The 24,084-nt window shown below is 39.7% G+C and overlaps 1 protein-coding gene and 1 pseudogene across 1 annotated transcript; both read left to right on the top strand.

The window, feature by feature from the left end:
• The first annotated feature begins 343 nt into the window (after positions 1-343).
• On the top strand, positions 344-2,706 carry LOC119718890 (annotated as a pseudogene).
• A 2,719-nt stretch (positions 2,707-5,425) lies between these two features.
• On the top strand, positions 5,426-23,863 carry LOC119744370 (2'-5'-oligoadenylate synthase 1A-like). The gene is made up of 4 exons (XM_038220269.1): positions 5,426-5,811; positions 21,983-22,286; positions 22,682-23,054; positions 23,628-23,863. The coding sequence occupies exons 1-4, from the start codon at positions 5,602-5,604 to the stop codon at positions 23,779-23,781; spliced, it is 1,041 nt and encodes a 346-aa protein (XP_038076197.1). The 5' UTR covers positions 5,426-5,601; the 3' UTR covers positions 23,782-23,863.
• The last annotated feature ends 221 nt before the right edge of the window (positions 23,864-24,084 follow it).

Raw genomic sequence — 24,084 nt, 5'->3', positions numbered from 1 at the left:
ACCAGCATGCATTTTGCACGCAAATACCGCGTCATGGAACAAGCGCAAAGTGAAACGGTATAACGCATGGGTATACCGCATGGTCGCACCGTGCATTATACCGAATAATAATATGTCACGTGATCTACAATTCACCAATCAGATGACGGGGATTTATTCAGGTGTTGTATAAAAACACATAACGAATGTTTTACGTTCGTGCGATTGAAAGAATAATTTCATTCGGTGACAGATTGAATGTTCTATTCCACTCGGCTTCGCCTCGGAATAGAACATTCAATCTGTCACCTCATGAAATTATTCTTACCATCGCACTCACAAACATTCGTTATTTGTATAATGGCATCCTAATCCCAGTCAGGAGCCGTTGTGTCTGTCTCCTGACGAGCTTGAGGAGTGGTACAACAGCCGCCTATAGGAAGGGACGGGCTCTTTCAATGCTTACTGCCGCGTGGCCATCAACAAAGTCGTCACCTCCATCCACAGCATCTGCTCTTCTAACACTGTCCCATTTGATGTGGACAGGGTGGTCAAGGTAAGCAAGACAAATGTGGTTTGTTGTTGGGGAGGGGGTGGGGGTTTAAGAAAAAAAAGCTAGGGAATTTAATGGACATTCATTTGGTCTTTTAAGATCATGTGAGGGCGCTACGCATAAGCGACAGAGATGGAGACGAGGGGGCATTTCTCTCCAACTTTTTTTTCTCATCAGTTATAAATAATTCTGACCCCAACTTACGCACACACATATACTGACTTGCCTATGACCTCTATTAGGCTCTTACTTCATTTATTCCTTTCCTGCTTTATTTTCAAAAGTGCATATGATAACGACCAAAATCGTGGTACTTGTTGTTTCTAATTTTTCGTTTTATATCATAACTCCCGTTATGTAAGTCTTCAATCGTCCAACTGCGACCGCCTATTGTAAACCCTCGTTATCTTTTTGTTTTGGTTTGCTAAAATATTGACAGAAGTGACTTCATCTTTTCTATTCACTCCATAATCTATGTCTATCTCAAGAGGATGACAAGCATATTATGACACCTTTTCACTTGAAAACCTTTAAAAGGGAAACAAGCTCATGTTTTTTTTCTAGACATGCAAGTTGAGGCTGGGATTTTATGTCTTTGCAGAGTGGGTCGCTTGGGAAAGGCACAGTAGTAAAGGACTTGTCGGACGTTGATCTCGTGGCGTTTGTCAACCCGCCCCACTTGCAGCCCATCATCGATATTCCACCTGATGAATACAAGGAACAGCTCGGTAACATTCTGGAAGACATGGAGATTGCCCTCACGCAGCTAAGTAATGTGACAGCTATTAAAAAGAAGAGATGCCTGATCAACTTCAAGCTCATGAATATCGGTCCCGGACAGGGCTCTGTGGGCATTGACCTCATGACCACGGCCGACTGTCATCTGGATAATCAAGGTTTGTTAATATTATTTTGAATCGAAGTGTAACACAATGCGTCACATACTTAAAACATCATCCATAATCGTTAATGTTACCACTGAAATAATTATTCGGATTATTTGAACTGGATACGGTAATCTTTGAGACCAGTCACATTTTGATATCCCGATTATTAAACTCCAATGTGTTTATAGTTTGCACAATATAACCAGGTATGCAAACTCCTTTCTATCCCTCCAGATAATGTGAAGAAGTTGTTTGACGCTATGCTGAGACAGCAGCGAAGCGACCGGCTGTACTACTCCCCGGCCGTGATCGAGAACCAGTTGGCATTCGTCAAGGGGCAGCCGACCGCGGTAAAGGCGCTCATCCGCCTAGTCAAATATTGGTCGTATGAGTTCCTCCCAAAGGTTCTCCAGGGGTCCTACAAACTGGAGCTGATCACCATCCACTGCTGGGAGAGCGCTGGCGGGCCTTTGCGCCTCGACAAGGCACAGGGGCTGAGGGCTGTCATGCTAATGCTCAGCAATTTGTCGCAGTTGCGAGTGTACTGGACACTGCACTACGACGACGAGAGGGCAGAGGATGTGATCACTCGATTTCGAATGCGAAAGTATAAAGCAATATAAAAATTACTTTTCTTAAAGAACATACACCATTGAAATATTAGAATACCTTGATTTTAGGTAGCAATCAGCAACAGACCCCATGAGACATTAGACTGTTGTTTTTGTTTGTTTGTAATTCTCTGTCCTTGGTTGATAAGAACAGGGAGAGAAATTCTGATCTGCACATATTCAGGCATATAAATTATTCCTAAAACTTCTTCCATCGCATTGCCTCTCAGTCTGCTTTCCTTAGCTTTCCTTGGAAAATGTGATATGTGCTGCGGTATTTGTTAAGCCGCCTCCTCAAGTTTTCCTTCTCTTTGTGATTTTCGAATTTCATGTAAAAAAACAAAACAAGAAATATAATTTCGTCAGACCTTGTATTGTTAAATTGAGTATTGACCTCTTGTTATGGTCAATTTACAGCAACATTTTTTGCTGTGTATTTTTTTCCAGGCCCATTGTGTTGGACCCATCCGAGCCAACTGACAACGTCTGCAATCTCTTCAGTGAAGGGGACAACATGCGTCTGATGCGATCAGCTGCCCAGTCGGCGCTCCAATCCAGGCTCCTGCAAGGCGTTCAGGTTCGCCAGGGCTGGAACTAGTGACAAGTCTTCCCTGCGACACACCACGAGACACGCAGCTATACCCTAATCCCCTAAGCTATCTCACCCTCCAAAAGTGGCTTCTGCGGGCCCTGCCTTAAGATCAAATCAGCATAACAGGTTTTTTTTCTGAAGCGAAACAAATACTGAAATTACTGCACACGACACCAGCTTATCTTTTTTTTTTCAGGCGGGAGGGGGACATTTTTTTCCTTCTTTATTTTAACATTTAACAGGGGCGGATGTAGCTTCCAGGAAACACGGAGGGGGTGATATGAAGGGGTTAAGTGAAGGCGTGCCAAAGGTATACCCTGCTATCAAGGGGGTCTTGGGCATCAAATCAACAGTACTTCCTCCTGCATTCTAAGGCAATTTCAGAATATATTTAGGAACTTTACCATTCCATTCCATTTATTATTTTTGGCTCCATTATACTGGTATCATAGCATGGGGTGGGGTGGCCAAAAGGGAGGATGGGGGTTGTCCCCATCCCTCCTCTAGATCTGTCACTGTTTAAACAACGAGAATAAAAACCATGAGCCACAACCTATACTCATAATGAACCACACTTAATTTAACACAAATATTGATTACAAGGATTGTACTTAACACAAATTGTATAGGCCTTTACAAAAAATAATTAAATTGAATCATCAGTCGTTAAATAAATAACATCAAAGACATAGGATATATTGTCTCTTTGGAATGAGCTCTCATATAGATATAATTAATGCCTACTTATTAATTTAAAAATGATAATTATGCGCTTAATTCAAAGAGAGGAATTGAAAGTATTTTTGATGAAGTGATTTTATTTATAGAATCACAAGTTACCGTTCATGTCACATTGTGGGGCTTAATATTTATCAGCTTCAAATTTAGTACAATATAGGAAACTAATATTGTTACACCTGCATGTAGGCAATGTGTAAATAAACTCGGTTGATAGCGCTTAGCAAAACAAACGTTTACTTGCTTACTGAGTGAGAGGTCTCAAGACACCTTGACGGCAGTACATGAATAAGTGCTACACGCCGCGTCAGCTAAGAATTTCTTGACCTTCCCTTGACGAATTTCAAATAGACACTGAAACCGAAAAAGTCCTCAATTCATGCAATGGCTTAGGAGCCCCGGTTTTAATGCTTATTTGCAATTCGTCTGTTATATAATGAGCAAAACCATTCGCTCCTCCCCAGGTCATGCTCACTTCCTCGACAACGGTGTACGCGCATCCCATAACGACAAGTTTCATTTACGTTTAACACACACGATCACCGACAGCAATTTTATACCCTATTTTTATAGAACATTTCACAATTTATTGCAACAGGTAAAAAGTGTCTTGCAGAATATTGTCACTATGCCAGCTATAACTACAGTTGTGCACATGTTTGCGCTTAATTCCCAGAGGAGATTCAAGCCCGTTTAAAAAAATGGGTTCACAAATGCCATAGTAAAACACTTTTGGTTCTCGATGAGCCGCTGCAGTGCGCGAGAACCAGTAACCATTGTTGCACTGAGTTGTTCTTCGGGTGGCACAGCATGTCGCGCAGTCGTGCTTTACAAGAAAGTTTCAGATTTTGACATTATTCATACTCGGTGACCTAGTCAGTGGACAACATTAGGCTGGCTCTCTGGGTTCAGGGGGAAAAGAGGAGGACCAATGAATTAATGATGTCACGTGTCTGTAGAAAACGGGACCGCAGCGCCCTCAATGTTTGAATAGATCTCAACTCTCCCCCTCCACCACGATAAGTAGTTGGATCAGACTTTAACGTGTGTATGTGCAGAGTCACACTACAAACGTCGGATACATTCATGCATGTAATTTTTATACGACCCCACGCGCCAGCCAATCGGAGCAGCCTTTAGAAGTTGTGACGTCATTTAGAGCAGAAATTCTGCCAAAGTTGTTGATTGGTCAATGAATGTAGTTGCCATAATTGTGTAATGCAATGTCGGGTTACCGACGATACGAGCGAAGGTCAGATCAGGAGGTCAAGACGCAGTGATATTTTGCATAATCTGTACGCAGATCATAAACTACAAGATAATAGGGCTCAGAACTGAAAATTAGATCCTACTTGTATGAGTAGGATTATCATCTGGAGTATTTTAGTTGGGCTTGATAATTTTACTGTGTGTGCAGTATGAGAATTTTATTCACGACTCTAATTCACCGAGCTTATGTGAGCCAAAACAAAACTGTACGGAAGTCTGCCGCGTATTTCTCATCGAGAGAATTTCCGGAAGATGTTTCTCAGTTAATTAGTCCGCCAACTGCGATTTGAAAGGTAAAAAAACCCAAACTCTGGCAAAAATGGACGTAAATAACAAAGCCATATTTAATCTGACTTCCCGGCAATTATCGACAAAGTATTACCGTAGTTCAGCGTCAACTGAAGCTTCTACTGCAAATGACTCCGCTAGTTATACGGCTGTTGCGTATTATTGTTCAATTTCGATCCCACAATAATTTGCCAATTTATTCGTGCATGCACACTGCAGCTCAGACGGACCGTCATAATAAATAATACACGCACATATAACTAACCCCTGGGATTTCTCATCGCTATTGCTGCTCGCAGACTGACCCTTGAACTGTACAATTAACTGAAAAAGAAAAACAGTCTGATCGCGATTTCTCATCGGGGTTTTTCCGTGGCTTGCCTGGTATTCGTTCAGGTAACACGTAGGCAACATTTAGAGACCAGCGTACTTGCCTCTACAATTAATGCATCAGTTAAACATAGTTGCGAAATACATCTGGGATCTGTAAAATTTCGAAACTGATTTCATCATTGGTACCTCTGTGGCATGATTTCGTAATATTGTTTCAACAAAATATACTATATTCGTTCAAGTCCCTTCAAAATTGTGTCGTACTCTCATTCGGATAAAGGCCTCTCTCGTGTCTGCACTTCTAACGAATAATCTGTTGTTGATATTTTTGTTTCGTCAATCCGTGAAACGATGGCTAATGCTGCTGCTAAACGAATGGAATTGCCTTGGCGTGAGCCCATGGATCCCAGGAAATTGGAGACATGGTATAACGAGAACATCCAACACGGGACCGAGGAGTTCGACAGAGATTGCCGTCGTGCCGTGGACGAGGTAGTAAGGTCAGTCCATAGAATGTGCTCCTCGAATGGTCTCCTGTTTGACGTGAGCAAGGTGATAAAGGTGAGCGTCTCTCGATTTTTTTTTTTGGTTTATACACGCACTAGTAAGCGAATAAACGTGTGTTTCGGAGGTATTAAAACTCTGTTTAAGACGGTTGGATGGGTAATAATTACCCGAGGCGAAGCCGGGGTAATTATCAACACTCCAGACTCCAACCGGTCTTAAACAGAGTGTTTAATACCGGCCAAGCACATATTCATTCCAATTCATCAATACATTTTCGGTCAAAAATATTGTCTGTCCAAAAATCAAAACAAGCCAAAAACTAGACGCTGCCAACCATTTTGTTCAACAATTTTTCTTCATGTTTTATGGAATGGCCCTCTACAACTCCTTAATAAAGAAATTGGCGTGCGCGTACGCAGCTGGGTGTAGTGTGAATTTCGGACTAAGAAATACTGATTTACTGGTAATATTGCGCGTGTCTATGTGAGGAATGTGAACGTTTAACCAATGAAACGTTATAGAAGGCACCGGGTTTCATGGGAGTCTAAATTTCATGTGACACTGGAAAAGGGTATAAGACCAGCCAGCCATGTCATTATCATCCGTTTAATATCGGCCACATGACGGGCTCTCGACCAATAGGAATGGGTAAACTGTATTCGGTATTTATGTATAACGTTTAATCATGCAATGTTAAGGTGCTTGTAGTGTTTTTTTAACTGATTACAGTAATATTTCCAGTCTTACGACCTGGAATTCTTTTCGCAAGATTTTTGCTGGTCTTAGAGGGGCCAGCATACTGTTTTCTTTGTACACTGTAAAACCTGATGTTTATGATCTAAACACATGAATAAACACCAAAACGTAACACTTTTTAAACATTTGGACGCGTTTTTAAATTAAACTCCATCTACAACATGAACACGTTTAAATTGAACAAGGACACGTGTTTAACAGTTAAACAGCACCAGTTTATTCTTTAAGCATGTTTTTATTGGAACATATGATGCGTTTATTTAAAAACGGTCGCTGTTTAAGAAGTAAATACTTATACATGTTTATCGGTATTTAAGATGTTAAGTTAAAAACTTACAAAGTGTTTAAATGGCGTTTAAATTGTGTTTAGGTGTTCAACCTATAAATGCATTGACGCGTTTACAGCCTGTAACACTTTTTAAACACAATAACGCGTTTATAAGTATTACCATGTTTAGGTTTTTAACATCCTAAAAAGTGTTTAAATGGCGTTTAGAGTGTGTTTAGGTGTTTAACCTATGTATGCACGTACGTGTTTACAGCCTGTAACAAATTTTAAACACAACAATGCGTTTATAAGTGCTGCTATGTTTAGGTTTTCAACATCCTAAAAAGAAGACGTTTAAGATCAACATATTTAATTGTTTTGAACGCACGTATTTGACTGCTCATTTCAAATTGGTTTTCCATTCGCATGTGCATACAAATGCTAAACCTCGTGAGAAATACAATTCATCTTGTAGCCTTTGACATGCCATGTTGGGCCTAGAATCAAGTTTGTCACAATGATTGGTGTTTGAAGAGAAAGTTATCCATGGTCGACGAAAACAAACCTACATGTACATGATAATATTGTACCTTGGAAGTTCAAACCCTTCTTACAATAATCACAAATCTGCCACTGAAATGTAAATTTCCAAACTACATTTTGTTTTGTTATTATAATAATTAACAGATATTTCTAATAACTAAAAGAAATGGCTTAAAACGTGCCTGCGACATCAACAAAATAGTTTGGTGTGTGAATTACCTCATTATTTCAAATTCACTCATCAATTTATATGCCGTTACATGTATTTACTTCTTGTGGTCAATTTACAGTACCATTATATCCAAAATGCACACGGAAAGACTTTTGCCAGCTAATCTTCCCCATAATGTCAAGATTGTCCAACGTGTGGTTTTCACAACATAAAAAGAGTTGTTCTCGTAAATATACAGTATGTATTCAGCTATAAAACAAAAAAATTAACCAACTTTATGAACGGTCTATTTGAAGTACGGTGGTGCAGTTTGAAGAAATCAATCGGCTGAAAGAACACTGCATGTACTCTCAGTCTGTCTTCGTAATCGTAATGATGCTCCGCCATAGAAGGTTGTCGCTGACTTGCACTGAAATGATGGACACAAACCAAAGATTGAAAGGAAAATTATGAGTGCAAATATTCTGTATTAAAGATGAGGAGCATACAAGAACTAATTTATCCATCATTTCATGACCAGTGTTATACTGATGATACACAATCATCTTCTTCAATGACTGGGGGAGGGGGACACGACTGTCTCCCACAACTCACTTTCCCCCATTTGGGGCCTACTAGTCCACTCCTACCCTATAGTTGGTGTGCAACATACTGTACAGCTTACTATATCATCATGTACATACTTTGGGGACTGCGCATATATGTAGGCCTAAACAAGTGTGTACATTTAAATATTAATTTCCATAGTAAATGTACAAAAATAATTTCATTATGATGATTGGAATTTATCCACACTAATAAGACTAATTCCATCACGTCCATGCTCTCCATGGACGATGGCTTACCTTGAAGCAGCACAACCAGTAGGATAGCCAGACCAACAGTTGTCTTTATGAAAATAGGCCGAGAACAATCTTGCTGGAGGAACTTAAATGGTCACACCAGTCATGCGCCAGTCAGCCTGAAAATGAAAACAAAGACAAATTGTATTAAAAATTGGATGACCGAATTCTTTGAAATCACCATAATTTTACTAAGTAGGCCTGCATAGCATGGATGGATGTTTGCAACGTACTGTACAAATAAAATATTTTATATGCAACATGTACCGGTACATGCAGATGTAAATGTACATGCACATGATGTACATGTATAATGACATGTATTGCACATGTACATGTACATGCACAGCACATGTGCATGCACAGCACATGTGCATGCACAGCACATGTGCATGCACATGTACATGTGCATGCACAGCACATGTGCATGCACAGCACATGTGCATGCACAGCACATGTGCATGCACAGCACATGTGCATGCACAGCACATGTGCATGCACAGCACATGTGCATGCACAGCACATGTGCATGCACAACAGTTTAATGTACAGTGTACATGTAAATAATTATGTACCGTACATGCACATGTACATGGACATAGTGCCAATCTAAATACAGCGCTAGTGCTAGTTTTTGGGCAGTTTTAGGGCGAGATTTTGATCAGAAACCAAGTGGTCCCGAAAATGTTAGGCCTATCTAGTGATTTCCAAGACGGAACATATAGAACTATGATCCGAGAAACAACCTTTAAAATGTCTAAACTGACCTAACTATTTTAATCGCTCCCGATAAACAAGGCACATAATAAACTGCATGCATTGACCATCCATATGTTAACTGCGTATAAACTAATGTTATTCCGCGGTGACGAAACCTGCACAGCCACACGAACTTTGCACGGATAATTTCTCATATTTCGACGGTACAGAAAAACCTCAACGACTCGGAAGTTTCCACTTCACAAAAACTACGTATTATTCTATAATGGATACAAGAAACGTACTTACATTGTTCGAACAGGCTGTTTTTGGTTCGCGAAACATCGGTCACCGAGCAACAAAGATGGCGGACATAACGAGGTTTGAAACTGCATGTTAGCGCGCCGCGGGGGGGGGGGGCTGTCACAATGCGCATGTGTGTAAGTATTGCAGGACGTTCAAATAATAAACACGACGAGCTCTAAACGCATCCCATCAATAAACACAGGTACACAGTGTTTAGGTTTAAAACCATGAATTTCATAAACGCATCATCTTTATTCACGGTGATTAATGTTTTGTGCTTAAAGCTATAGTCCATCATTTGTAATTAGTGCATTTTGTTCGTTTGAAGCAACTAAAGTGTTCAAAATCTAATGAAGGATACTGAACAACTTACTTGATGAAGTTTCAGCTCAGCTTCAGCTTATTCCGAAAAAAACAGGTTTCTAGGATCTCAATTTAAAATCAAAAGTTGCTAAATCATGTTTCGAATTGTTTTGAATTGCAGCTTTACGCGAGGTTGCGCACTGATCCAACGAATTATAGCAACCGCGCGCGCCTGTGCGTCGTTCCAATGCTAGTGCGCGCTGCGCCGAATAACAAAACGAACAACTAATTTAAATTTTCCTACGGTGCTTCTTAAGAAGCACCGTTGGAAATGCCTTCTTTCGTTGATTTCTTCAAAATGAGAGCTTGCCAGAAAGGATAATTTCACAGGGAGTTTAGTCCCCTTACTATCTTTCAACCAGTATGTTTTTCAACAATAACTACGCCGGCTACTTTTTTGGATAGCTGCAAATGATGGACTTGGGCTTTAAACACAACCATCCCTTTAAACGCATTCAGTTGATGAACACAGTATCTAAAACAAAGTGTTTCATTTAAAAACGCATTTATTTCACATTATTCAATTTATAAGGTTTAAACACTAGTGCGTTTATTCTGTTATATATGTTCTGTGATTACACATGATATAGGTGTTTAATCAGTAAAACGCCTTGATTACACATCATTTTATTTATAGACGCGTTACGTTTATTCAGTGATAGATGTTCTGTGAATAGACACAACCAGCTCTTTAAACACATAAACACGTACCAGATCTCACACAAAGTGTTTAATTTTTAAACACATGAATGTCAGATTATTCAATTTATAAACGCGTTACGTTTAGTTCACGGTGATAGATGTTCTGTGATTAAACTCAACCAGCCCTTTAATCACATAAACACACACGCTCACACAAAGTATTTAACTTTTAAACGCATTCATGTCAGATTATTCAATTTATAAACGCGTTAAGAGTCATTTCGTGTAAATACTTTATATACATGTACTTCATATACGCTCGAAAAATCGAATTTTTTAATACTTTGTTGGATGAAAGGACTTTGGGAGTAACTAACTAAATTTTGAGGCTGCAAAAAATCATTTTTTGCGTTATTTTCAAAGGTCATCAAGCCAAACTGCAAAGTAATGTCACAAAAGTAACTATATCACGACAAAGTATCATCCTTACCCTTACAAGAAAAAAATAAACACTTCTCAAAAATCTCCTTTATATTATTTTTAGGCCCTATAATACAGCATGTTTTTACAACTAGCAAAATTGCATTTTTACCCCATTTTTATCCCTCCAAAATGGCACTTGCCAGGGCACTCAGAATAATTTCCCTTCGGCTATGGTTAGTTCAGACATTGGTCTTTTCATATCTGGTGAGAACATTTTGGGTTATTGTATAGCTTTGTGCAGTAGCGCTCCAAAAATGGTAAATTTCACAAAAACCTTAAAAAAGTGTATTTTCAGTGTTTTCCTTTGTTTTGGGTAATAAACTTGTATAATTGGTATTGTTCATGAATCTAACACATTTTCACAAACAGAATCAGACTGCTTATCATTTTTTGACCATTGGATGAATAGTAGGTAGTGTACTTCCCCCCACACCTGGCTAGGCCCCGCCCACTCCCCCTGTGCCACCGAAATTTGAACGTGTATGTTGCATAACGAAACAAATGTAAATAATATGCAAGTGAACACTTTAGAAATAACATAGAGTTCCTTTTCACAGCATCCCCTTCCCCCACTCCCGGGGGCATTGCTTGGGGTTGAGGGTGGGATGTGACCACCCACCAATAACTTAGCATTGTCGGTACAATCATTGTCACATTGGCAAAACTCATGTGATTGCAAGCCGCAATGAATAATAATGGCCATATCCATTGTCCTCTGATTGAGATGCACCATTATTCAAATGATGTCCAGTCCTTCCCCTCCCAGCTTTGTTTATAGTCACCAGAAAAAAAATAGCTATTTGAAAGTGAAACTGTGAAAGTGTTTGTCATCACTGACATGACTGATAGATTGTTTGACAATAAACTACATTGTACACTGTATGTGAAACTGGATCGTGGATAGTCATATATCAGTATATAATTTTTGAAAATATTTACATAATGAGGTTTAAATTCCAAGATAATGTGTCACACATACATTTCAAGAAGATATATACAATAAACTTGTATAAGTTTCCACTGTCTTCTCAAAAAAGATAAAAACCATTAAAAAAAGGATTTTACATTTTTTTGGGGGGTAAATTTTCATGTAGCTAAAAAAATACAGTTGGGTAAAGCTGTTTTTGTTGGAAAAAGTTTTCTGTTCTTTCAACTTTTTTTTTCTAATTCAAACATCTGTTAAATTAATTTGTAATGTTTTGGGAAATTGATTTAGTGAAAAACTAATAATCAAAATGCAACAATTCGCTAACAACGGAAACATTTTGCTCAACAAGAACAGCTTTACCCAACTGTATTTTTGGGTGTACATGTTCATGTAAATCTGCAAAAAAATTGCCAAATAGTTTTTTTTTTTTTCTGGCTTTCCTTTTTCTTTTTTTCAAAAAAGAAAACTCATTTTTATTTGTTTCATCATCAAATTGTGATAATGGAAACAATATTACTACCCGTAGTTTGATGGTTCGTGAATATGATTTATGGTGTTTTAAAGCATGACCCAGCATTCCAACATAATTAGACACGTACAAGACTCTTAATTTATCAGCATCAGCTCCATCTGCAAAGATGTGGATGAGTTATCTTCCGAAAACACATGTATGGTTTTGCAATCATATCTAAGATATGATGGATGACTTGTTTGGTACAGACTTCTTCCTCTCAGTATCAGTCGCTCGACTGTGACTTCATATAAATTCATTAGCGAAAAAGTTATTCTAGGGTTTCCTTCCTAATCGGAATGTTACTTTTGAAAAGGAATTCTATGAATTCTGTCCAATTTGTGCTAAAACAGGAAATGTCAAATTTATAAATTGATGTTCACAGTTGCATTTCTCTGGCTTTCTAATCCTGACCACATACATGTACTGTAGCAATCATTCAAGTGTGGATTCTATGTGAGTAAAAATGGAAAGCCAGTCAGATTTTGTTTCTCTCTGAAGCTGATTCCAGGAATATAAACACTCAAAATCAAAAACATGTTTTTAAAAGTTTCAGCTCAGAATGATTCTATTTTTTTTCCTGAGAAAAACAGTGAAAACTAAAGAGTAATTTCTTTGTTCTAGTGGAGAACCCGTACAGCTTGATTGATGAAGCATTGAATGCATACATACATGTACGTTACTTTGGTACACAGTGCAAGAGCCCACAGTACAGTCTGTCAATGCAGCATCAATTGTATGCCATTTGACACCTGTCATTGTAAAAGACTTGCTGTGAGGTTCAGGCAATTACAATAGGGTGTGAAGAATGCACCCATGTCATTATTTGGAGGCAGAATATTTCAGTGACATGTAAGATGGATTGAAACACCTACTGGTAGGAAGACTTGGCTTACTTTCAATTATGGTTGCTCTTTCATCTAGCTTTATTTACTACCAATAGTACCTCCTCAGGACCACTTTTCCACCTTTACACAGCTGTGTCTAGATTGCGTTCCCCATGCTATTCTCAAGTTCCCAGGCATGCAACTTTTCCTCGGATCCGCTGATTTCCTCAGTTTTTACTTCTCATGAATGCCATTACAAATTGAAAAACACATACAAAGTCTTGCTTGGTTTGGAATTTCCTTGTTTTTTCTAAATTCCCAGTTGCATGCCTGAGTTTCATCCTGAAAAATGGATTTCTTTTCTAACTTGCTATTGTTCTATCTAGTAATACAAAGTTATTGACTTATGAATGAGAAATCGACCAGAAAAATCAGCCCGCATTATTGAATTACCGTACATGTATTACTTTACAGTGTCAAATTATTGGCAGCAAGTCGTAAGACAATAATTCCCTTCTCGCGGGGTAGGCTGGTGCCCATTCCACAATCAGTATCAATAATGCACGGACCGGGCGCCAGTCTGCTCACAAAGGGGATCTGTCTGTGATCAAAACAAAAACCTTGGTGGTTTTTTTTAGAATTTAGACTACCGGTAAATTAGAGGGTTGCAGATGTCCCCCCCCCCCCCCCTAAAAAAAAAAGGGGGGCAAAAAGGTTTTTTGGTTGGAATGAAATGTACAAGTTGAAAATTTATTACTAGAAAGAAAAAAAAAGAGTTTGTTGAAGAGCAGGGAACCATGGAGGAAAGAGGGAACGTAGCTTTTATGAAAATGTATTATCACTGTGTTTGCTCATATACATGTACACACTATGCTCTGTACAGGCCTGCCTTGGGACGTATGATGTTCTTTATGAATTGTTAATAACATGACCATTCATGAATATATGAGGAGCCAACTTTCTTCAAGGCCATCTTGCATGTCTTGCGGGCATGTCTGATAGTGGTGATGAGAAGGACAACTAGATTAGCCATAACAATAACAGTCTTTGGAATACAGCTGCTGCACATAATGCTCTCTGTGTTGACTTATTCAGTGTGACTAAACAACTGGAAGTCTGTAGAAGACATATTTTTTTTCCGGTTTGTTTGACAGATACATTTTCAATAAAACCACTTTGCTTTAGAATTTAACTTTAAAATTCAAGATCAGGCTAAATCTGGAATAGAGCAAAGAGGTTTTTGTTTTCTTCAAAAATTAAAATGAGTTGTACACCCCCATGTACAGAATAAGTAACTAAGTATGTACATGTATGGTACATGTACATGTACATTTTTATTGGTCCATCAGACGACTGTCGATGTCTAAATGAAAAAAAAATTCTCTTGAAATACTTTAAAAACTTATTAATTGTATTTCTTTGAAAAGGAACTTACACTTTAAAAAAAAAAAAAAAGGAACTTCACCATTTGAAAAAATTAATGCATTGCTTTGTTTACATCTAGTGTAATTTGAACACGCATGCAACTACATGTACGTACCGTATAATCTTAAGCTTTGTGCAGGACTTGGTATAATGTACATATTACATTAAGTACTTGGTACATGTATGTGTGCATGGAACACATGAACATGTATGTTAAGCCCAGAGGTCGTAGGGGTCAATTCTTAATATCACGCACCACACTGAGTGTGAAATTGAATCAATTAAAACGATACTTTCTCCCCCAGCCAAACCCTCTTGGGGCATCTGTTCTTCCGCCTTTCCCTCCCTTGATTCCCCCTTGCCAGCCTCTCTGAGGCCCTGCTGGTGTTTCTGGGCGTCGTGCTGGCACAAACGCCTCCGAGAAGTCACCGGATAGTCCTCAGGAATTCGGTTTCATGACACGGCTTTTAACCCTACTTTATTTTTTGGTTTTTTTTTTTGGCTTGTCTTGGCATATTATTAGATAAACGAAATCTATGTTAAAATAGTCTGTGAAAGTAGTGTAGTCTTGATAGTTGATTGTTCATAGTTGACTGTCGTTATACAAGCATTCTGGTTTAGTGAACATCAAGCCTCGGCCCTGACCATACATTTGCACAATGAATGGGACCGACATTCCTCTTTTAAACCTACAGTCCATCATTTGCAGCTATCCAAAAAGTAACTGGCGTAATTATTGTTGAAAAACATACTTGGTTGAAAGATAAAGGGGATTACACTTCCTGTAAAATTATTCTTTCTGGCATGCTGTCATTTTGAAGAAATCAACGAAAAAAAGGCCTTTCCAACGCTGCGTCTTAAGACGCACTGTTGGAAATTTCCCTTAGTACTTCATATTTTTTATTCGGCGAAGCACGCACAAGCGTTGACACAACGCACACACGCGCGCGGTTGCTATAATTCGTCGGATCAGTGCACGACATCGCGTAGCTGCAATCGGCTCAGTGAGAACGTGTCTCGGACGCTGAATTCAGGCCCAATTCAATATATGATTCAACAACTTTTGATTTGAAATCGAGACCCCAGATCGTTGTTTGTCTCGAAATATATAGCTGAAGCTGAGCTGAAATTTCATCAGGTTAGTTGTTCAGCACCTTTCTTTAGATTTTGAGCACTTTTGTTGCTTCAAACGAGCAAAATGCACAAATTACAAATGATGGACTATACCTTTAATACAAAATTCGGATATAACATTCTGGCTACATGTAGGTCCTCAGTTTGTACTGGAGCTGGTTTTTTTTGTCTACAAAATTATCCCTGTGAAATGGGCAAGGATGACAATTAATTCTTGTTTCCCATTCGCAAAACTTGGGAGTACTTTATTATAAGAATTGATAAACCTTAATTCTCCAAGATCCTTTACTTCACCAGGAGATTTTTGAGGATTCTGCAGCATTTTAGTGCAAATGGTGTGTGCTTACATTCAGGAAGGTTGCTAGGGAAACTATGCATCCCTCAGAGGTCAGAGTTAAAATGAACAGGAGATTCAAATTCACTTTCCCTAATTCTCCCCCTAATTATGCACATGCCACTAGCGCAAGTGATAGTGTTTCATCTTTCTTCCTTGTCAATCGTGTTTCAATTTGCATCGTTTTCTTCCTTCTTGCCAAAGGCTGAAAATGAATCCAAAATACAATCTGCAGTCTGCCTAAAACAAAAAATTATCAGTGAAATTATGACCCCTGTAGTGTCGTTGACTCTGTTTCTGAATAATAAAGTTTAAACAAGTGTTGACACAATACAAGGAAATTGCTGTTTGCGTTTGACGTTTATCTGTAACATGAAGAGGAAATTGTTCAAATTTGTGATCAGATTGGATTCATCCTGTATTCCTTTCTCTTTGTGTGTCATGGTGTGATCGACCGCAATGAACACCATGTCCTTGTAGATAAAAATGATACAGAATCTATGCACATGTGTCCCAGTTTACATCCATGGAAAAAAATTGTTACTTGTACTATTTTCTCATCCACAGTTAGGGGATCCTCGTTTATGGGAATGGTTTTTGAAAAGTCCCCCCCCCCCTTAAATCAAAACCTCCCAATATGGTCTTGGAAATTGTGGGTTAGAGAAATCAAAATGACACATTCTGTGTAAAAGCCTTTTTGTCATGAAGCAATGTGACAACATTTTGATACATTTTTAAAATGAGGCTCCCCACCCCCCCCCCCTCCCAAAAAATGTTAAACTTAAGTGAAGGGGGGGGGGGACCTCCACTTGCTCAATTTCAGTCAATTACATACATGTGTACATGTACCTCTTGCCTTCACCTTGGTGCCCCTTGCCAATGCCCAGAAAGATGTTTAGATTATCTAATGGAATCTGGATTGCCCTGAAACCAGTTGAAAACGACAGAATTTAGCACCCTGACACTGAAGCATTCGGGCCACATTTATGCCTGATTCTCTCTGATCAACTTATATTCTAACCTGGGGTCTGCAGGTGCATAGTTACATGTACAAACATCCATGAGGAGAATTATTACCGACGTGCCCCCCCCCCCACCCCTCATGAGTGTGATTTATCCTTGGTGTACAGTGTGAATACCGTCCTGTCTGGCTGTTGAACAACGAGTCCGCGGCTAAAGGTCTGTCTAAATCACTCCTGAGCAAACTGCAAACAATTCTCCGCGGCCGCATGGTGGAAGCCTGTAACCTGCTGAAGGGGCGGTTTCAGAAACGAACCAAGATGGTCGCTTCTCTCTTCTGTTCCATTTCGTCAGATGTAAACATCCATACCAATCCTTGTCTACAGTACATGTCCAGGGAGTTATAAATAAGGGTTAGCCCTCCCCCCGCCCAACTGATTTTCAGTGTTAGGTTTTTTTTATATATTTTGACAGAAGACCTGTCAAAGCTTTAAAGTTTACTTGAATAATGGGTTATGGCTGATCTGATACACCGTGCCCTCTGGAGACATGCACACAATAGGGAACAAAAGATTGTATACATGTACGTCTCCACAGGGCAATTTCTATAGATGACTACGTCTCCACAAGGTTTTCACAAAATAGATATATGGATTTCGCAAATGGAAGAGTTTTAGAATTTTAAGGGATATTAAGTCCGAATTTCAGGCAAGGAAATTAATTCTGGTTAAAATTCGAACATTTGGAAACTTCACTTTCAAACTCGAAAACTTTACTACACGAGAACAAAGAAATGTCTCCACAAGGATACAAATTTCAGTATGGTGTTTAGATGTGTACAAAATGTACGTAGTTAAGAAGTTTTTGGAATGTATCTTACAATGCACATACATGTATACATGTTACTTTCTTCAAAAAAATGTACAAAACTGCATATACCGGTACAGTATACATGTACATGTACATGTACAGTAATACAATGTGTACGTACATGTACATGTACATGTACATGTATTCATGACATCACTATCCCACCCACTGAATGGTGTGTATGTACATACATGTTGTACCATATATTTATGCACTAGGACATTTTAAAGGCACTCCTTAATAAAGTAATGGGACACTTGGGAGTCTTGATGCAGGATGGGTGAGGTTCAAGTTTAGATTTGTAAACAGAAAGTGATGATAGGATGCACATGGAATGTGTGTAGGCTGTCCTCCACCCCAGTGACCCTCACACTCTCTGATGCCCGATCTTTGACCTCTGTCAACGGTTCCTGTATAGGGGTTTGCACGTAATATATCTGGATTGAATGATTGCTGTGTTTACAATGAAAAAAAATGATAGATTTTAGCTGTTTGAATGACTGAAAGTCTGTGAGACCAAACAATGTCCCCTGCTGACTCTAACACTAACTGGCTATTTTTCATTTGACTGATTATTTTTTAGTTTTTGCAGAACACACAGAGCTAAAGTTACGTACATGTACACTAGAATCTAAAGTACAGTGTTTATAGGAGGGAAAAGATGTTGGTGAACCGTGAAGAGCAAATACCCAATAGAAAAATAGTAGCTGTGGTCATTTGAACAAAGTGGTATACCCTTACTGCCAGTTTCTTTGTTCAACTACCGTCTACGGATACATGTAGGTACATGTACATGTGCATGGTTTCCCAGTGGATTTTATTTGATGAAAAACAAATGCCCAAAAAGAAACAAAGGTGGTCCACTGAATTCACACCAGATGTGAGATGCCTTAGACATTGACCCTGTACACAGCGGAGGATCCAAGTTTACAGCAAGCCACAAAGTTTAACTGCAGCTCAGCACAGCCAGTTGGTGAAGTGCTTATCGCAGACAAGCCTTGCCTTACCGCCCAATGATCCCATTTTTAGTATGCGCTTTGTCAATGTCGGATCATGTTGCACCCAAGATATATTGTAGCCCATAAGACACACTGACGCATTGTGTCTAAGTGGCCAGTGGCCACCCATGAGACTCCAGGGAATTTGGCAAAAAAGGAAAAGCGATCAGAAACAGGGAACATATTCAACCAAACCTGTGTTGTTGCCTGTTGGTGTATTCCTACCGGTACATTATCATTTATTTGAATGAGTGGTCAGAAAAGAGCCCACATGAGGTTTGTCCGCCCCCCCCCCCCCCAAAAAAAAAGATTCCAGAAAATTTATCCAGCCTGTAGTACTTAAACCCCTACAGAATAAATGATAGCTTAAATACTTTGGAAAGGTTCATCTTCAATGTGCAAGTTTATTCGAAAAAACTGATCAATCATCACTCTAAGTCCTGGTGGAATCACCAGCGGGACATAAGATTATAGGACCCCTTTGACTCTGAAGCTTGACACTTTGGGAAAAATTGACCTCAATTGCTTTTGTCTGTCAAGTGAAGGTAATCTTTCCATCATGAAGACGACCCCCCCCCCTTTAAAATCAAGAGGACACAAGGAGAACAGGCTTTCTAAATTCGTCATTGGAGTGTAAGTGATTCCCAGCAGTGAGCGTATAACGGTCCCCCAGAGATCCTCCATAAACAGGGTGCGAATTAGATTGTTTGGATAGATTCCTTAGCGAGAGGAGACCCCGAAGGCTTCTGGGTAATATTCCTAGAAGGAATGAGGTTCAAGGTGAGTGAGATCAGATCACGTCAGACACCGCATTGATTCACTGGTGTCCTGGAGCTAAACATGCTGTTTGGATTTCGGGGACCGTTGAATTTGTGCGGCCTGTCATCGTGATGCATGTGTTTGGAGAATAAGATGTCCCCCTAAGGAACATCTTGTGAGCATTTTGGGATGTTATTTTCTGCTTTTGTGTTGTTATAAAGTGACATGCTGTTTGCACATACATGTACATGTAGGCTTGGAAACATGTGTTTGAATATTTCATTTTCACGCTTAGGCGTGTACATGTACATGTGTATGGTGTACAACTGTACCGGTACTTGCACGGAACCTAGGATCCGTGATGATAATGAAGCATACAAGTCTTTGATGGAATTTGATCCGACATCTGTTCCTTAACTGGGTTAGCTGTTAATTAACTGATCATTTTGAGCAACTGTTGTGCACGTACATGAACATGGGGATGATGTCGTACATGTACGTGTGATTTCACCTGTACAGGCCTTCATGTAAAATATCAGCTAATTAATGTACACGTACCGGGTATACTCTGCATAAATTTAAGTGATTGAAGTTTCAAAATTAAGCCTGTGTGAAGGTACAGGTACATGTACAGTATGTATGTACATGCACAAATGGATAAGGGCTACAAAAAAGCAGAAAGAAAATACAACAAAATTACAACAAATGAATCTAGCGACAGTCGTGCTTTGGTTTGTGAGATGAGCATTAATATCTTGCTGTCAGCCTTGCTTTTGTAGAATTCTCTCTAATACAGTAACAGCGCTGGAGGTTCATGATGTGTGCATGTTCACCTCTCAGCTCAGTGTTGACTACTGTCTGGCAGGAGCAGTACATACAATGTACATAATGTACATGCACATGAGCATTGTAGGATTTTTGGTTATTTTGTTAATCCGGTAACACTACAATTACATTGATTGTACTGTACATTGTTGATTTTTGTCTGGCTTTTAGTCCATTAAACCATAGAGCTCTATGATTAAACAGTGCCTTGATTGAATTTACAAAGTTCACAGTACCAGTGCATGTTAACAAGTTCTGTTTTTGTCATGTAACCGTATCTAGTAGAACATGTACTGGGTCGGTGTTCTTCAAGTTTTCTTCAAAGTTCAAGTGTTAGGTAAATAGCTCCAGGTTATGGTGTACTTCAGGTTATACTGGTAGCTCCATGGTTATGGTTAGTGTATTTTTAGTTTCAACTCAGATTTTTACATACACTACCAAAGGTGGACAGTACCGGTAAATCAAGTTGCAAGCATATATTCAGGCCAAGGGAAAAAAATTATTTCCCCGTCAAGGTTTTTTTTTTTAAAGGGATGAGATGGAGTTTGCAAGACACCGGATGGATTCGTCCATTTCATTTTCTCAATTCTTTTGCTGATACGTATCTGTGTCTAAAGCAGCCGTCATCCTTTGATACCAGATTTTGAACTTGCATGTATACATAGCTACAATTTTGCTGAAAACAAACAGACAAAAGATATTGCAAATTGAGATTTAAAAAATGGGGGGGGGGAGAGATGTGGGCAGAAAAAGAGAAGTGTGCGGGGAAGAGAATTTTTTTTTTTTACGTGGCCTTATTCTCTGTATGTTCATAATAGTTTTTGTTTTTGACTTGGCCCTATTCTGCATTTAATTTCAAAATCTTTCACAGATTTTGAAAGTAAATAAGGAAGAAGCTACTGTAAGGGGATTAGTCAGCAGTTAAGATACACATATGAAGAGTTTATTCAGTTCCAGTTTAAAAGCATTGTTCAAACTACAAGTAGCGATAAAACCTTTGCCTGCGGTCTCATTGTGTTTACTGATAAACATGAGCAATAATTTGTATACTTAAGGTTTATCTTATTTGGATGGGATGGACTTTATTTGATCATATCTGAGCTTTCCTTTTGACAACAGTAGCATAAAGATTTACGGGGGGGGGGTGTATGGACTCTGCTTGGCTAGTAATAAGAACAGTGTTCATTGTACATAGTCTGGTCCTGTTGTTTGAAAATGGTGGATTTAAGGCCAAAAAAAAAAGTTTCTGGTATGGAGCTTGCCCAAAAAGTGGTGCGGCGACACGGCTTTTTTTTTTTTTTTTTACCTGATTTTTTTGCTTCAAAATATCAGTTATTAAATCCCATTGTGTGGACAAGATGCGGAGTACAATTCTCAATCTATTTGTGTGCACACTGGGACAAGGTCTTGATCTACACTGTAACTAGCAGGTTTTTTTATGCTATGGGGGATAATGAATGTTATGGGGAGAGGGGTGTATAAACATCGAACGTGCCGGTTTTTTTCTCGAATTAAGCAAGAGAGAAGCTTAACCTAAATTGTAAAATAATGAAGTCTTACTTTCTGTTTTTTTCCCCCAGGGTGGCTCACTCGGTAAAGGCACCATGGTCAAGGATCTCTCTGATGTGGACCTTGTCGCCTTCATCAACCCGCCCCACCTGAGATCTATCGTGGAACTGGGCCCAGTGGTCTACCGACAGAAGCTCGCTGGGATCATCCGGGATCTGGAAGCGGCTCTGAAACGACTCCCCTTCGTGGACTCGAGGAGCGTAACCAGTAACGCGTTCCTTGTCAACTTCACCATCAGAAACCTGGGCCCTAGAAAACGGTCCCTGGGAGTGGATCTGCTGCCGACTGCCGACAACTGCTACGGGCATGGCCGAGGTAGGGTTAGCTATAGCAGAAAATCCACGTCACAATATTTTCCTAGTATACTTTCACGGAAAGTTTGGTTCATAGAATGTGGTCATTCGAGTTCCAAACTGGGCAGCATCAGACAATAATTCTTGTGGTTAGTGAAACTGAAATATTGGGTAAACAAAGTCTGTAGCCTTCAACTTCATTTTTTTGGTAGATCTGCCTGACGGTAACATAATTGTGTTTTGTCTGCGTGGCAAACTATATCTTCGATATCAAGAATATGGATTGTTGGGGGATTTGCGCTCTTGTTAAACCAATTTGCAGAATTCTGGCCTCATGACAATTCTTGTTTTTCAGTTCACTCTTCATGCTTGGATTGGACCTTAAAAAGACAGTTTTTGGTGCGTTTTTCCGTGTAGCTCATGCCGACATGTTCAGGGCCATGCTGCAGCTGCCCAACGGCTACGACCGGGAGTTCTACTCTGCCTCACTGGTCGAGCACCAGCTGCAGTTCATGGAGCGAATACCCGGCCACGTCAAAGCCCTGATCCGCTTGGTGAAGTACTGGGCTTACGAGTGCCTCCCGGACACGCTGCACAAGTCCTACCCGCTGGAGTTGATCACCGTCTACCGCTGGGAGAACGCTGGTAAGCCCGAGCGCATCAGCAAGGCCCAGGGGCTGAAGGACGTGCTTCAGGTACTGACCAACTTGAGAGGTTTGCGGCACTACTGGGCGTACCTCTACGACGCTGCACTGGCGAATCAGACCATCACTCAGCTCGGCTATATCAAGTAAGTTTAGCAGATGTGCATCCTACATCATAACCCCTGCAAATTTGGACGGCGCAGTGTTTTTTTTTAGGTAATGCCAAGCAATCTGATGTCGATCGTCGTCGTCCAGTCTCAAGTCAAATCACAAGCTGTGCTTTGGCAAATAGACTGTGCCAATGGCGTCCTTTATTTGCAACTGTTCATCGCGTGTGACCTGACTTGTTATTTGACTTGTGATCGATGACAACTCTGGAAATGGGGGGGGGGGGGGTATATCAGTGGGAACTGTTACATAGTTATGACTTGGGTTTTTCTTTTTAAAGAAAAGAACATTTAGTTTTCAAATATCCATTCACTTTAGAAAACCGCTGATTCCTTCTTGCCAAGTTATCAAAAAGATTAGCCATTCCGTTTGGCAATGCCTCCAAATGGATTTCGACTTTTCCCATGATGCAGTGCGCGATAACTGCCTCGTTTTCCATACAGTGAAACATTCCAATGTTGAGCACAATGATCTCGATAATCATAGCCTTAACATTGTGCTTGAAACTAGTCATGTTTTTCGCTTCTCCTTTTTTATCAACTTTAATGCAGTCCAATAGTTTTGGACCCAGCCAATCCAACCAACAACGCGTGCTGGGTTTACCAGAAGGGCAACAATATCATAATGATTGAGGAAGCTGCCCGTGCCACCCTGAAGTTCAATCTTCTCAAGGACGTCGTTGTCTCTGCCAACTGGAAAGGTTAAATAGCGACCAATAATCGCCGGAAAAAGAAAGAGAGAAAGAAAAGCCGGAACAATTCTAAAATGGTGACCGGGTTTTTAGCTGATCCCCAAAGTGTGTATTCGCTGTTTAACTCTGTTTGAACTTTGTTGCTGCCTCGGCAAATATTGGTGTCCATATGGAAGACTTGATCTACTGCTTAAGCGCATATCACGTGCTCACAAGGATCCTAACAAATAGCGTCAGTGTCAGTAGACTTTAGTATGGAGTTAGACGGAGCCTTTATTGCCCTTAGAGTTTATGCGACATATGTTCATCTAAAAATA

Source organism: Patiria miniata, unplaced genomic scaffold (genome assembly GCF_015706575.1).
Source record: "Patiria miniata isolate m_02_andy unplaced genomic scaffold, ASM1570657v1 HiC_scaffold_7, whole genome shotgun sequence".
Lineage (NCBI taxonomy): Eukaryota > Metazoa > Echinodermata > Asteroidea > Valvatida > Asterinidae > Patiria > Patiria miniata.
The sequence above is the reverse complement of the archived record's forward strand: the minus strand, read 5'-3'. Positions and strand labels throughout refer to the sequence as shown.